The sequence below is a fragment of the Condylura cristata genome, unplaced genomic scaffold (genome assembly GCF_000260355.1).
Source record: "Condylura cristata isolate star-nosed mole 26May11 unplaced genomic scaffold, ConCri1.0 scaffold00011, whole genome shotgun sequence".
Lineage (NCBI taxonomy): Eukaryota > Metazoa > Chordata > Mammalia > Eulipotyphla > Talpidae > Condylura > Condylura cristata.
Window position 1 is genome coordinate 38,944,702 of NW_004567112.1, and position 14,287 is coordinate 38,958,988.

The following is a 14,287-nucleotide window of genomic DNA, read 5'->3' on the forward strand; positions in this document are numbered from 1 at the left end:
GTATCCTAAGCATTTTAATAAAAAGTTAAATCAAACTTGGTATCTTGCTTCTCGGGATGTGGGGGACATGGCAAACATTGGAGGGGGAGGGACTTCCCTGTGGCACCAGGGGTTAAGTCTCAGCACTAGCAGCCTGCAGCATGAGTTCGACCTGTGGCCAGGGAGCTGGCCCATGTAGTGGCAGCAGAGCTCTTCTGCTGCTCCTCTCATCAGTATATTTTAGTAGCTCTGTCTGTTCTGCCCCCCACTCTGCCTCTGGTGAATATTCTTGCCATCCCAACTTCTGGCCTACACCCCATCTCACGTACGCATAAGTAAAATCTAAAAAAAAACATTGGAGGGGGAAGCAAAAGTTTCTATTTGTGGGAAGAAATATTTATAAAGGTGTGAGAAACTTAAATTTTGCTACCAGGAAATAACAACTAGGGCAATTCACACATTGTACAGGAAGTCCAAAACAATACTGCGTTAAAGTCCTGGAAATTGTGGAAGTCCCAGGGTTGGTGGTCATCTCAGGATGGGCACTGCACACTTTTGAGAAAAATTTGTTAACATGCTAGCAAGGATTGGGTCTAGTTAGACTGCGTTTCTGTCTCCATTTTATGTACTTTTGGAGCTACTCAGTTGAATGCAAATTTGGTAAAATAGGGGAAGGAATGAAACCTGTTCCTGTGATTTACCTAGGCTTGTAGGAAGCTTTGAGTTGAGAAAATGCTGGAACTAACTGAATGGGAAGCAAATAAAACAAGTTCTTTTTGACTTGAGTATAAATTATTGGAGACATCCTGTGATTGAAACAAATGTCTTCTATGAAAGGATGCCATGGATTTGTGTTCACTGTGGGGTTGTTTGTGTTACTTGAGTCAGAATGGAACAGGCGATTTAAAGGCGGCATCAATGAGCCTAGCACTTGAAAGGTCTCACCTCAGCTCTTGGCTGTGGCTTGGGACCGCTGGGTTGTGCCATAAACACAAAAATGCTTGACGCATAACAGTTCATCCTGGAGTCTTGAGCGTCATCAAGGGAGAATGACTGGACTCTGGAGAGAAAGAAAACTTAATTAGGAACTTGGGGTAGTTGAGAGATTTGTGTGATCAAGCCATCTTCTGCATCACAGAACTAAAAGAATGTGCCTGCTATGTGAAAACTGCTCATTGCCACTGGCCCCACTGTGACAGAACTTCTCTTAAACTGGTTTGACCCTGGGCCATTTGGGAGTGCTTTTACTACCTTATGTTGTATGGATATAGCAGACAGCATTTATTTGGTAAAGGAATTGAAGCAGAGAAGTTATGTAATTTACGCAGTAACTGAATATTTTTGTAACTGCAGACAAATATGTACAAAAACAATCATTACAATTAATGTGTATTCTAGTGACTGAGTGATAATGTTAGCTAGGTGAAAGTTTTGGGATATCACAAAAACCTTCAATGTTTCTCTATCCTCAGTGTTCCTTTATTCCTTGGAAAATTAATGTTTTATGCTATTTTAGTTAGATCAAGTCTGGCAAACTGCAAGTCTTGGGCCAAATCTGGTCCACTTTACCTGCGGAGAAAAAATCATAAGGATGCTATTTTTGACATAGAACAGACAGTATATGGAATTCAAACTTAAGTGTACCTAAGTACAGTTTCATTGGAACACAGCCTTCCCCACTGTTTAGCTTTTGCCTGCTAAATACAACCGCAGATTTGAGTGAAGTGGATGTCCGGTGGCCCCAAAACAGAACTTTTTATATTTGGGCTCTTATATTTTCTTACCTGACCTAGATACATCCTGAGTGGTGGTTATAATGTGAATGTACATACTGCAAAATACAATACATAAACTTTTTTCCCTTCACTTCAGGTACTGTTCATTATAGTCAAGCTGGGAAGAACTTTGGCATCAAAAGGCTCTCGATGTAATCTAGTGAGCGCCAACCGCCTAGTGGATTTACTTACAAAGTACAAAATACTGAGTTACCAAGGATTTCTTTGCCTCTATTACCCCAGGGATCAGAGAGCAAATGTCCTCTCGATGTAGGCGGATATTGACAGGTACTGCCATGGCCGGGGCAAGTCGAGCCATGCCAGTGACTCTCCAGAACTTATAGGAAATCAAGCTCCAAAGGGTTACCCGCCTTTTCCCTCTTCCCCCACCCATTCTGAGTAAAGCCAGACGCCAGTCGCTATCCCCTAGCCAGACCTTCGGGAATGCGTCCCCTACGTCGTACAGGTGGGACAAACCAACGGGAGAGAGGAGGGCGTCAGTTTCAGCAGCCAATGAGGACGCAGCCTCAGTCCTAGCCAATCAGGCCTGCGGAGGTTTAGCCAATCGCGTCCGAGGAGGAAGACCGGAGTCAGAGATTGCGCGGCTGCCTGCCAGTGGTGGGTGGCGCTGCGTGGTGTAAGCGAGTAGCGTCTGTGTTCCCGGCGAGCTGCCTGGTTCTCCTAGAACCCCGGGCACGCCGTCGCGGAGGCCATGGGGCGGCGGTGGGGGTCCGCTATGAGGGCGGCGGAAATGACGGGCTGCGTGGTGAGCGCCTCCCGCGCTGGGCAGCTAGAAGAGGGCTCGTGGAGCTGCAGTGGGGTGATCCTGAGCCGCAGCCCTGGCCTGGTGCTGTGCCATGGGGGGATCTTCACCCCTTTTCTGCGAGCCGGCAGCGGGGCGCTGACTGCGGAAGGCGTCGCCTTCCTGCCGGGCAGCAGTTGCACCGACGACCTTCGCCTGCATGTTCTGTGGAGTGCAACGGCCACCAGTTCCCCAGGCCGCGCGGAGCTGGGCCGCCCCGGCCTGTGCACGCCCCAGTGCGCCAGCCTGGAGCCGGGCCCACTGACCCGGCCTCGCGGGCCGCCCTTGGAGCCCCCGCGCCATGCCGAACTGCTGTTGCTGCTGAGCTGCCCTGCCTTCCGGGCCCACTTCGCCAGCCTCTTCGGAGGCGACGCGGCCGAGCTGTGGCGCTTCGCGGGTGCGGCGCCCGACGACGAGGTGTCGGAGGAGGAGGAGGAGGATCAGCTGAGATCGCTGGGCTGGTTCGCGCTGCTGCGAGTGCGGCCAGGCCGGGAGGACGAAGCCAAGGAGCGCGGGCCCGCCGTGGCTGTGGCGCCTTTGGGGGCTGTGCCCAAGGGCGCGCCGTTGCTGGCCTGCGGGTCCCCGTTCGGGGCCTTCTGCCCGGACATCTTCCTCAACACGCTCAGCCGCGGCGTGCTGAGCAACTCGGCGGGCCCGCTGCTGCTCACCGATGCTCGCTGCCTGCCGGGCACCGAGGGTGGCGGCGTGTTCGCCGTCCGGCCAGCCGGTGCGCTCGTGGCGCTGGTGGCAGCGCCGCTCTGCTGGAAGGCCCGCGAGTGGGTGGGCCTCTCGCTGCTCTGCGCCGCCGCCCCTCTCATCCACGCCGCCAGGGTGGCGCTCGGCCGCTTGTCCCCTGACGCTGCTGCCCTGGCTGCTCTCCTGCCCCCCGAAGAGGGCGCCCCGTGGGGCCTGCCGCGCCAAGACTCTGTGCCCCCTTGGGCAGCTTCAGCCGTGCTGGTGGAGTGTGGCACTGTTTGGGGCTCCGGAGTGGTGGTGACGCCTCGCCTTGTGGTGACTTGCCGTCATGTCGCCCCTCGGGAGGGGGCCAGGGTCATGATTTGGTCCACCACCCCCAAGTACGTTTGCTAGCACCCTGCCCCCTCCCCAGGTCTCAGATCTCAGTCCTCAGGATGGTGTAGGCCTGGCTTGGCCATTGGTGGTTAGAGAAGGGGCTCCCAGACCGAACCTCTCCAGCAGGGAGTGAGTGGTACTTGGACCAAGGTGCCAGGCGACTCTGACTTTGGGAACAGTGGGGATCTGCATCGTGGGCTGGCGTATTTGAGTGCCCCTTCACAGTCGGAATTCCTTGGGGGAGGTTTCTCTATCTCAGTCCTGTACCCACACCACCTGGGCCCTTGACTGGAGACTTCCTAACCTTGCCCTCTCTCCTGAATGTGGTGGTGAAGTCATAGGGGCTCTTCCTTGGGTAATGAGATTTGTCTGTTAGTCTTTTTTTTTTTTTTAATTAATTTTTTTTTACTTTTTAATAACAGTTTATTCTGTTAGTCTTTTTTTATTTATCTCTTAGATCTTAACCAGAACTCCCCTCTGGACCAAAATTACAGGTGTGAGGTTCCGCCTAATTAGAGTAGGATGTGGGGCGCAGGCAGACTGACCTGTTTAAACACCATCTGGATGCTCCTGGTGGGCATCCAGAACCAGGTTAGGATATTAGTTATTTGTTTCCCTCCAGGGAAAAGTACTCTTGCCCTCCTATACTTTCACTTGCTCAGAAAGTATAGGCTTAGTTTTCTAGTACATGTTCTATTTCCTCTGTAGCCCCAGATGCTTAACTTAGGTCAAAGCAAAACAGTTACAGTACCTAGGTATTGGTGCCAATTCTTTCCTGTGTGGCTCAGCCCTACTTTGTATGCCTTCCCAAATCTGTCAGCTGAATTTCTGAGGTTCACCCAGCGTGATTATGCCTTATGAATCTCCCAGGATAATCATGCTTTCTATAGGGAAAAGTTATCATGAGCATTTCCCTGTATGTGATTCCCCAATCTTTACTCTTTTCCCCCTTTTCCCTTATGCCTTCTCCCCTACCACACACACTTGCTCTTCAGAAAGCCTCCAGGTGTACTGGAAGCTGCCCCTGTAGAGCAAGTAGCAGGAAGTCCCTGTGTGACCTTGGGCAAGTCACTAACTCTGTAAACGGCCTTAACTCCTGTAGAAGTGCTAGTATTTATAGAGATAAGGACCCAGAGTGGTGGAATGATATTTCTGTCCCACCAACCTTTGGCATTGTGAGTGTCACATGGGATGATGAAGATGTTGGGAATGTGTGTCCTAGGCCCTACCATTTACTTTGTGGCCTTGGGGAAGTTAATTAGCCTCTCTCGGCCTGAAATGGCACCGACTTAAATAGAGATAATATTAGTGCCTGGTTCATAGGGCAGCTGTGAGAACTAAATGATGTCCGTAGAGCATTAGCACCAGTCCTGGCTCACAGTGCTCACGAGGGTGATAGGTGTTTGTGATACTAGGGAGTGAGGGCCAGGAAACGTTATAAAGAAGTGCTCTACAGTTTGTAAAGCATCTTTGGAAACACTACTGAGTGACATGTTCAGAGTTGCCTGACTGGCAGTTTTCGGGGTGACTTCAGACTTTCAATTCCCAAGTTCATGACTTTTACTGTCACCCATCCTGCTTCCTCCCAGTGCTAAAGGCCAGAAAGCTCACATGTGATTTTGTTTCCCTTACCCCAGGAGTGTCCATATTTGGGGACGTGTGGTGTTTGCCACCCAGGAGACGTCTCCTTATGACATAGCGGTGGTGAGTCTGGAGGAAGAGCTAGATGGGGTCCCCAGACCTGTGCCCGCTGCGAATTTCCATGAAGGTAAAGGACAAGGGGTGCCTTCTGGTCTGGGCAAATTTAGGAAGGAGAGTCAGGACTGGGCCCTGCACCCCTCAGACTGGGGCCCAGTCCCCCAGGCCAGCTCCCCTTTCCACTTCTCTGGAGTACTGAATCAGGGTGGCATCAGGCTAGAGTTGCTCTTGGAGGCCTCCCTGCTCTTGCCTAGCAGCCCCAAGGTGTTAGGGGCATGGGGAATCCCCAGCAGAGGGTAAGGCCCCTCTTTCCTGGGCCCTGCAGCAATGTCATTGGAGGTGCTGAGCCTCAGGGCACATTGCAGGCTGGTCAGACAGGTGTTGAATTTTGAGGCCCCTGCGACATGCTTTGAGTCAGACTCTGTGATGCCACAGTAGCTATGGTCTCACTTTGTAGGTACAGTGTGAGATAGAATGACGGAGTTGCCATCTCTTTTGCCACTTACTAGCTTTATGTCCTTGGACAGACAACTTAAGGTTCTCTGTCTCAATTTCCACAACTGTGAAATGAGAATAAATGGTTCCTACATTTGGCTGTGTGAGGAGTGGGTGAGATATCTGTGAAGCTCTTTGCCCTGTGCCCTGTGGAGTCCAAGTATTTTGTAAAGGAAGGTGGTAGTTGCTTGGTAGACATCACCGTTTTTCTTTTCTCACTAACATACTTCTTAGTTCCATGAGAAGATGGCGGTTCATGCTATAAACATTCATTGAGCACCTTGTTGTGTGCTAGGGACGCCAAAAAGTGACTGACCAGTCCTGCAGGGAAATGAATGCAGCAGCTACAATACTGGGAGCTCAGTGGGGGTTATGGCAGCCACCCGTGGGGCCCTGGGGATGCTGTCTGGAAGCAGGACTGTGAGCAGAAACTTGAAGGTCAGAGCAGGTTTAGAATGCTGAAGGGCAGAGGTGGGGGTGGGGACTATGTGTCCTGGCAGTCAGAAGAGACCCCAAGGTTCACTCCCCTTCCCTTCCTGGCAGGTGAGGCTGTCAGTGTGGTGGGCTTTGGTGTCTTCGGCCAGACTTGTGGTCCCTCGGTGACCTCAGGCATCCTGTCGGCTGTGGTGCAGGTGGAGGACATGCCGGTGATGCTGCAGACTACGTGTGCCGTGCACGGAGGCTCCAGTGGGGGACCCCTCTTCTCCACCTACTCAGGGGACCTCCTGGGTAAGCACTGTTTGGCCCCTCCCCCCGACTTTCCCATGGCAGAGCCTGAGGCTCACCCAGAGAGCACTCCGTGACAGCCCTGGGGCCACCCTCTATCTGGAAGTTGGAGGCAGTGGAAAAGGATGAATGCTTAGCCAGGAGGGAAGAGACCCCAGTCTGGCTCCTTTTCTGCCTCTAAGTCACTGCCTCTAAGGCACAGTCTTAGTAAGTCACTTAACCTCATTTGTCTGTGAAGCTCTGTAGTTGGGTTAATGCAAAGGTTGCAAACGCAAAAGCCTACAGAGGCTGGACTGGTAAAGCTAACGAGTGAGCCAGGAAAGACAGTGGCCGGGAGAGGCGAGGGGTGACCGGGTGAGCACCACTCAGCTCCAGCACCTTGTGCCACATGCCGATTCTCCAGTTTTCCCCCACAAAATGTGAATTGAAAAAAATGATAGTTAAATCTTTTAATTTTTTTTTTAAGATTTATTTATTTGTACATACAGAACTGGGGTACAAGCCAGAGGTGAAGGGGTGGTGAGAGGCCTCACCAGAGACAGAGTGGGGAGCAGAACAGGCAGATCGTCGAAGTACACTGCTGAGGGGAGCAGCGGGCAGGTCAGGAGAGGTCTGCCACGCCATGTGGTCGCCTCTGGGGCAAGCGGGGATCAAGCTCATTGTGAAGTGGCTTTAACTTCTTAGTGCTGTGCTTTAACCCGCTGCACCACCAGGGAGGGCCAAATCTTTGTATTTTAAAATTGGCAAGTAGTTCAGATTTTTAATAAGACAGTCTGTTTATTTAAAAAAAAAAAAATCAACCTTGAGGCCAAGAGGACTCAGCAGCAGCATCCCCTCTCCTCGTTTTTGACTGCTGCCTCTGTGTGAGAGGCTTCTCTGGGCCATCGACAGTTGATTTACTTACTTCTCCAACCCTGGTATATAAATGAAGTAGCTTCAGAAATACTAACCCACACCCCTGTGAGAAACAAATGTACCAACCAGAGTGAGGTGTTTGAGTGCAGCCTTTTTTTTTTTTTTTAAATAAGATAAGTTTATTTTTACATCATTTTGTACAATTTTTTTTTCATCTCAATTGTAATCCCCATGGGTTTTCCATCACCGAGTCACCCGTGTGCCATCACCATAGTCCGGGAGTGCAACCTTTTTATCTTTAGCCTTAAACTGTCCCTGCAAAACACTCTTGCTAGTTTCTTAGTTTGGCTTCTCCCTCTCCCTCACCTTGGGTGTGCTGGATTTACTTGTAACACAGCGAGATCCATTTGTTACAACCTGCATTGCTCTGCTCTCTTGGAGGTGACAGTACCTATAGAGAAAGAACAAAAGCTAGATGGGGCCCTCCCTGGTGTGCTGCAAGGAGTTAAAGCATGGCACTGTGAAGCTGTCCACAGCCACTGCAGCATGAGTGTGATCCCCAGCCAGGGAGCTGACCCACATGGTGCAACAGATCTCTCCTGTCCTGCCTGCTGCTCCCCTTAGCACTGTGCTTTGTTGTTCTACCTGTTCTGCTCCCCACTGTGTCTCTGTTGAATCCTCTCATCCCCCACACCTCTGGCCTGTACTCCAGTTCTTGTATGCATAAGTAAATAAATCTTTAAAAAAAAAAAACAGAAACAAAATAAGCACATGGTAAGTGAGATGCTGATGCTGTTAAGGAGAAAGTGAAACTGGAACAAGGGGGCCAGAACATGGGGTGTCCAGTGTCCCAAGCCCAGTAATTGTCGCTATGAGGGTGCTCAAGCCCTCAAGAAACCTAGAACTCAAGGGTGGGATGGGCTGTCCTCCCACCCATGTCTGTCCTCCCACTCATGTCTGTCCTCCCACTCACACCCTTTTTTCCTCTCTGACTTCTCAACAGGCATCGTGGCCAGCAACACCCGGGATAACAACACAGGGGCCACGTACCCCCACCTGAACTTCAGCATCCCCATCACAGTGTTGCAGCCTGCCCTGCAACGCTACAGCCAGACAGGCGACCTGGGTGGTCTCCGGGCGCTGGACAGTGCCCCTGAGCCTGTGAGGGTGGTATGGCGGCTGCAGCGGCCCCTGCCAGAGGCCCCAAGGAGTAAGCTCTGAGACTGTGTCACCACTCAAGAGAAGAGCCACCATGTTATGCCCCAAGAAGTGCCAAGACTGGCAGTCTGATGTCCTAAGTAGTGTGCCCTTCCTTGTGGGGCCGCCTGCCTGTCACACTCATTGTGCTCAGCTCTGGAATCTGGATCACATGTTCCTCAGCTTCGTAAGTCTGCAACTTAGCAGCCTGTTTAAGGTGCTTTCTTGAGCCCCTACTTCTTTAAGGCCCCTGGCACTAGATTCAGCTTTGGTTTCCCCTTCTGGGGGCCCCACCACAGCCACACAAGGGCCCTGGTGCTGACAGACCGGTGCTGGCTGGAAGACGGGCCCAGCCTGGCTCCACAGCTCTTCCCTGTCTGGAGCTGCTGCTGTTCTGAGCCCTCTGCTCCCAGCCAGCATTGGGATGACAGGGAGCACCCAGCTTCCTTAGAAGCCTCAGTAGAGAGGTGTTAAGGAGATATGAAGACCAAACCTGCCAGTCAGGACACTCACTGTGTACCCAGGTCTGGCACACGTGGGGCCCCGCTCTGAGGACCAGAGATGAAAGGCAAGAGGAGCATCTCCGTGTTCTGTTCTGGCAGACTTGGGTCTTGGCATGTCAGGGGTCACTGACCTATAGGGCCGCGTAGACGCAGTGCCTTAATTTTCCAGCCCTTAAAATGGGTCTCAGGGATGTTGGTGGATGGAATAGTCTATTTGGGGTTTGGGAATAAACATGACCTGTGGGAAAACATCTGCACTTCTGTATATCAGATCCTTTCTTCTTTGTTTCTATAGTTGAATTAGGAACAGGCAAGCATCAAGCACAGAAATACACCTTTCTGTATTGCTCTCTTGTCAGGGTAAAGGGTGCTGATCTCCTGGGATCAGTCTCATGCCAGACTGGCCCTTAGTAGCTGGTCATAGAACCTGCCAGCACTGAGTAGGGTTTATAGCTCCCAGAAGGTGGTTTAGAAGGTCCAGGATGTGCTCGGCTTGTTTTAGACTCCTGGGATGGGTGGGATTTAGGGAATTCCAGGATGAATGAGGCCAAGGCAGTCCCCAAGGAGGTGTTCAGACCAACCCTTCCAGTCAGGACACTCACTGTATGCCCAGGGCCCCGCACATGTGGCGCCTCAGGAAATGATCATTGAAAGGTGGATGCCACTTGGGAGTGGGGGGACTGAGAGGCTAATTCTAAGCAGAGACTCTCTAGAAGTAATTTGTTTTTTTCTAAAATCTAATTATTGAGTGTTAACTCCGAGTAAACATAGAACAGTTCCGTGATAATTGTCTTCTTTATAGATTAAGGGTGTGTCCAGAGAGCAAAGTTAGCTTGAGAGAAGTGCCATAGTGAATGAATGTTGGTAGGGGTGAGCTGAGGTGTGTCTGCTGAGATTAGGAGGAGCAGGACTTATTCCCTGTGTTGGCACCAAGGAGCTATAGGTAGACTGCTGTGTCAGCCATTCTTGAACAGAGCAGCTTTGTCCTGTTCGGGCTGTATGTCCAGGGGCCCAGGGATGGAGGATCAGGCAAGCTTCATCAAGGTAATTCATGAGCAGAACCCTGAAAGCAGAGTTAGTGCTTACCAAGTAGACTGGAAACCAGGTGTCCAGGTTGAAAGAGTGGGAGCCAGGACAGGGACCAGTGAAGTTACCTGTATGTTCTGGGAGTGCTGAGTAATTGAAAGTGGGAGGGAGCCAGACTAGAGATTGGAGAACTAATTCCAGTGGCCCTAGGGAAGGAGAAGTTGGCTAAGGTTGGACCAGGGGTGTGTGGAGAAGTTCAAGCAATAATACAGGAGGGGGGACTGATCAGATGGGCCAGTGCAGGTACAGAGAAAGGTCAAACAGTGCCCAGATCTCCTGTTAGAGTAATGATGGGTGGCTGACAAATTTGTGTCTGTGGGATATCAAGTTGAGAAATACAACAAACTGTTGCATAAATTAGACTGATTTTAGAATTTTGGATAATGCAGTAAAAAGATCCCCTCCCCCCCGACCCACCCATTAAACTCAATCTCTTAAGACAAATAAGTGTATCTAACTGGGATGAGAAGGTGGCTCTTGTGCTGTAGAGATTGAGGGACCCTGGCTCCTTCCTTCATGCAGCTGTCATCAGGTCTGGGGTCCCAGGGGCCTCTCTGACAGGTCTTCTACTTGATTGGTATACAGGGAAAAGAGAAAAGATATCCCTGTTTCTTTTGTTAATAAATTTTATTTTGAAACAATTTCAAACTTAGAGAAAAATTTCAAGAATCCCCATATACCTCTCACCCATCCGTTTGGCCAAATGCCCCAGTGATGTTCTTTGTAACCAAAAAAGTGTAACCATGTGCCATGACTGTCTGCATCTTAGGCTGCGTGTCATGTGTGATGCACCTTATTGTGTCAGTCCTGTTGGGTAGCCTATGATGTGTATTTGTCCCATTCCAGCTCATAACACCCATTGGAGTCAGAGGGTGCCTGCAGGGATTGTGAAGTTCCTATTTTCTGGATTTAAGTGTTTTGCGTAGCAATACTCTGAGACTGTGTAAAATACATTCCTATTTTACTTTCACCTGCTATACTTATCATCCATTGATAGGCCGGTCTGAATAACTTCAGTGTTGCAAAGTGCTACTTTTTTATTTTCATTATTTCTCCTACATTTGTTAGTCAGCATTTTGTTAGAAGAGCTTTCTGTTCTTTCCAGGTGTAGTTCTATCTGTGTGGACTCATGGATTCATACTTATTCCATGGGTTATATTCCATATTTATTTTGTTGTTCAAATTGTCCCATGTTGGCCAATGAGAGTGTATTCCAACTTACCTTCTGTGTTCTTTTGACATCCCCTATCATTCCTCGAGTACTTCCTTCAAAATGTTCTAGGCTTCACTTTGTACTTTCCCTGAAATCAATTGCTTCTCCAAGGGTCTTATTACTTCGAAGCCAAGATCCAGGTTCTAAGTGTGCTCTCTGGATTGAGAGTGGCTGCTTTCAGGCTCTCTTGTAAGACAAAGCTTTCATCTACAATTATTTTTATCTCTATGTTGAGAGCCACAAGTTAATGCTAATAGTTGCAATTTGAATTCAACTCCATATAGTTTCTCTTTCCCTATTTGTACCTCCTTCCTGTCCATGAGAAACAGCTCCATTGTGCTCATTATCTTTCTAAAAAAAATTTAATTTTTTTACATCATTCTTCATTTTGTGCATTTTTTCACCTCAGTTGCAATCCCCATGGGCTTACCACCATCACTTCACCTGTGTGCCATCACCACAGTCCAGTGCACTCTTCTCACCCCAGCTCTGACCCCATTCCCCCTTCCACTCCCATAAAACGTCTCTGGTTTATAGTTGTTCATTGTTTTCATGTTTACTCTACTACCTTTGTTTGTCTCTCAGTTTTTCTTTTTTTCCCCCTGATACCTTATGTTCCTTCTATAATGCTTATTATCTTTACTTGTTTGCTATATTTCCTGCATCAAACTCACCTCCATATAGACTTGATTGGTGATTGATTTTCCTTGATTAGGAAGAGGGGCAGGAGTCACTCTTGCTTATGAAGTGATAGATACCACTGGAGTCACTCTTGCTTATGAACTGACAGATACCACTGCTGCTTACTGTGCTTCTCTGAGAATTTGGCCCCACCCATGAGCAGGAGCAGGAGAGGCTGGGCAAGGCCTCCCTAGCTGGGCAGGTGCTTGTCAGCAAAACAGACCCCTGTGGCATGGAAGGAAGTAACATTGTAGAAAGCTGGCTCTGCCATGCTGGGCACTGTTTGAGTCTGGCTTTTGGTTAGTGGAACAAAGAACCATATTGCCTAAATAAAGGCAGGGTTTCACTGGGACCTGCCTAGATGAGAACCAGAAAGCCTCTTTACCTGGGGAGGTTCTAGGAGCCTCTAGGTATGAGAGATGACTCGGCATCCCTCTTTGCTTTGGTCACTCTGGCCTCTGCCCCCAAGTCTCTCCTTCCTCATGAATGCAGTTTACATTTGGCTATCCAGGCCCCTCCAATTCTTCTCTCATCATCTCATCTGGGTCTGACTCTTCATGGAAGCTGGGAGATGATCTTCACAAGGTCTGGACTACAGGTGAAGCTGGTTGCTGTTGGTTAAAGCTATGAAGCAGGAACAGGAAGGTTTGGGGGCCATCGGTGTTTAAGAGAGAGAGGTATATAGCAAGAGTCTGCAAGGGACTGAGAAGTGGCAAGCAGAGGCACAGGAGAAAAACTAGGGAGGCGCAGACTTAGGTCACCAAGGGAGATACCAGTTGAATCCATTTTCTACCCTCTTCTTCCTGAACTTAGCTGCATTTCCTGGCCACCTGCATAGTTAGGTTTTGTCCTTGATAGACTGACTCACAGGATGAGAAAAGAGAGGTATATCACTTCCAGGCCTGGCCTATAGTAACCTACCCGGCCTCCTTCCTGCTCTTACCCTTCCCCTGTGGGAATGGAGGTAATCCCTAAAAGAGGCCTTGGAAGCCACATGTGGAAGATGGCAGAGCTTCTGTCTGTCTGATCCCAGGATGAATGTGGGAGTGGACTTAGCCAGTCCACTCACGTGTACTGATATGCAGGCAAAACAGGGGCCTCTCATGTATTTGAGTCATTAGATTTGGGGGTCTGTTTCTTATGGCAACAGAACTTACCTTCAGGAATGTAGTCTTTTCTTAGTACTACAGAAAACCACATGTAGGGGGAGCGAAAAGAGATTTATCCCTGTCATTTGAGGCTTATGAATTTAGCTGCTTCTTTTCCTCTGGGCCCGAGTTGATTCTAGGAACTTGGAGATCCCCCTAATCCTGGGAGCCAGCAATAAGCCCCCAGTTGTCAGATCAGAGGATGTCCTGGGTCTGGCTGAGCTCATTATGGCTGACAGCCAGCACTGCTTCCTCCTCTTAGATTCTGTGCTATTAGACAGTGTGCTATAGAGTATGTACAAACCACTTCCCTTCAACTGCCAATGTTTCAGCATCCAAACCACACGTTACTACTATTCTGGAACCTGGAAATGCAAAGACTAAAGTCCTTTGTTAGGCAAGGAGCCCTGATCTTCAGTTCCAAAGTTATGGATACTGTTGCCTGGAGAGGGGAGTAAGGTGGGGTGAACTATCTGGAACTGTTCTAAATTGGTTGCTAAGAAACTGGGGAGTGACAGACACCTTCCTGATCCTTGTGGTTTGGGGCGGGCCCTAGGAGATGAGCCGCACCAGCTCTGCGGGTCATTCCCCAAGCCTGGCGTGTGCCCACAGCACACCTCTGTCCCCTTCCCAGCTTCTAGCTGGTGCTGTATTTCCTGGAGTCCTTCCCTTGCACCCGGTTGAGGGGGACCCTCTATCCACCTAGGTGCCGTGCCTTCACTTTGCCCAGCCACAGGGCTGTCTCTGCTCTGGGAAGGATCTCACCCTATTTACCTCTGTGTCTCCCACGGGGCCCAGTAAATTTCCGATATTTGCTTGACTCACAGATGAGACTCGGCTTTGGCTGCTCAGTGACCTCTGGCTCCCTTAGGGATGATGCCTGGCTGAGGGATTTCCAAGGCCTGCTCCTTTGCTTCACAAGCTGCGTGATGTTGCCTAAATTCTTTGTCTATGAATCTCAGTTGCCTGCCTGTGAAGTGGACAGAAATAAAACTTACCTTGAAGTTCCATGGTAAAAATATATTTGAGAAAGTATCCAAAGCACTTAGTTTGTGTTC

The 14,287-nt window shown here is 49.7% G+C and overlaps 1 protein-coding gene across 3 annotated transcripts; it reads left to right on the forward strand.

The window, feature by feature from the left end:
- Positions 1-2,388: 2,388 nt before the first annotated feature.
- Positions 2,389-10,535, forward strand: TYSND1 (trypsin domain containing 1). Of its 3 annotated transcripts, none has more exons than XM_004680812.2 (4): positions 2,389-3,632; positions 5,265-5,395; positions 6,364-6,549; positions 8,405-10,535. In XM_004680812.2, exons 1-4 carry the CDS (start codon positions 2,467-2,469, stop codon positions 8,620-8,622), a joined length of 1,701 nt encoding a protein of 566 aa, XP_004680869.1. In that variant the 5' UTR covers positions 2,389-2,466; the 3' UTR covers positions 8,623-10,535. The 3 variants fall into 3 exon arrangements, with proteins under 3 accessions (XP_004680869.1, XP_012578853.1, XP_012578852.1); XM_012723399.1 differs by having other exon boundaries at positions 6,405-6,549; positions 8,405-8,522; XM_012723398.1 differs by having other exon boundaries at positions 6,453-6,549; positions 8,405-8,522.
- The last annotated feature ends 3,752 nt before the right edge of the window (positions 10,536-14,287 follow it).

What these genes read in the sequence shown, in the direction of transcription:
- TYSND1 (XM_004680812.2), top strand. Translation starts at nt 2,467, where the DNA reads ATGGGGCGGCGGTGGGGGTCCGCTATGAGGGCGGCGGAAATGACGGGC. An exon ending in CGCTGCGAATTTCCATGAAG is followed by an intron (nt 5,396 to 6,363) that starts GTAAAGGACAAG and finishes CCTTCCTGGCAG; the next exon opens with GTGAGGCTGTCAGTGTGGTG. An exon ending in CTACTCAGGGGACCTCCTGG is followed by an intron (nt 6,550 to 8,404) that starts GTAAGCACTGTT and finishes ACTTCTCAACAG; the next exon opens with GCATCGTGGCCAGCAACACC.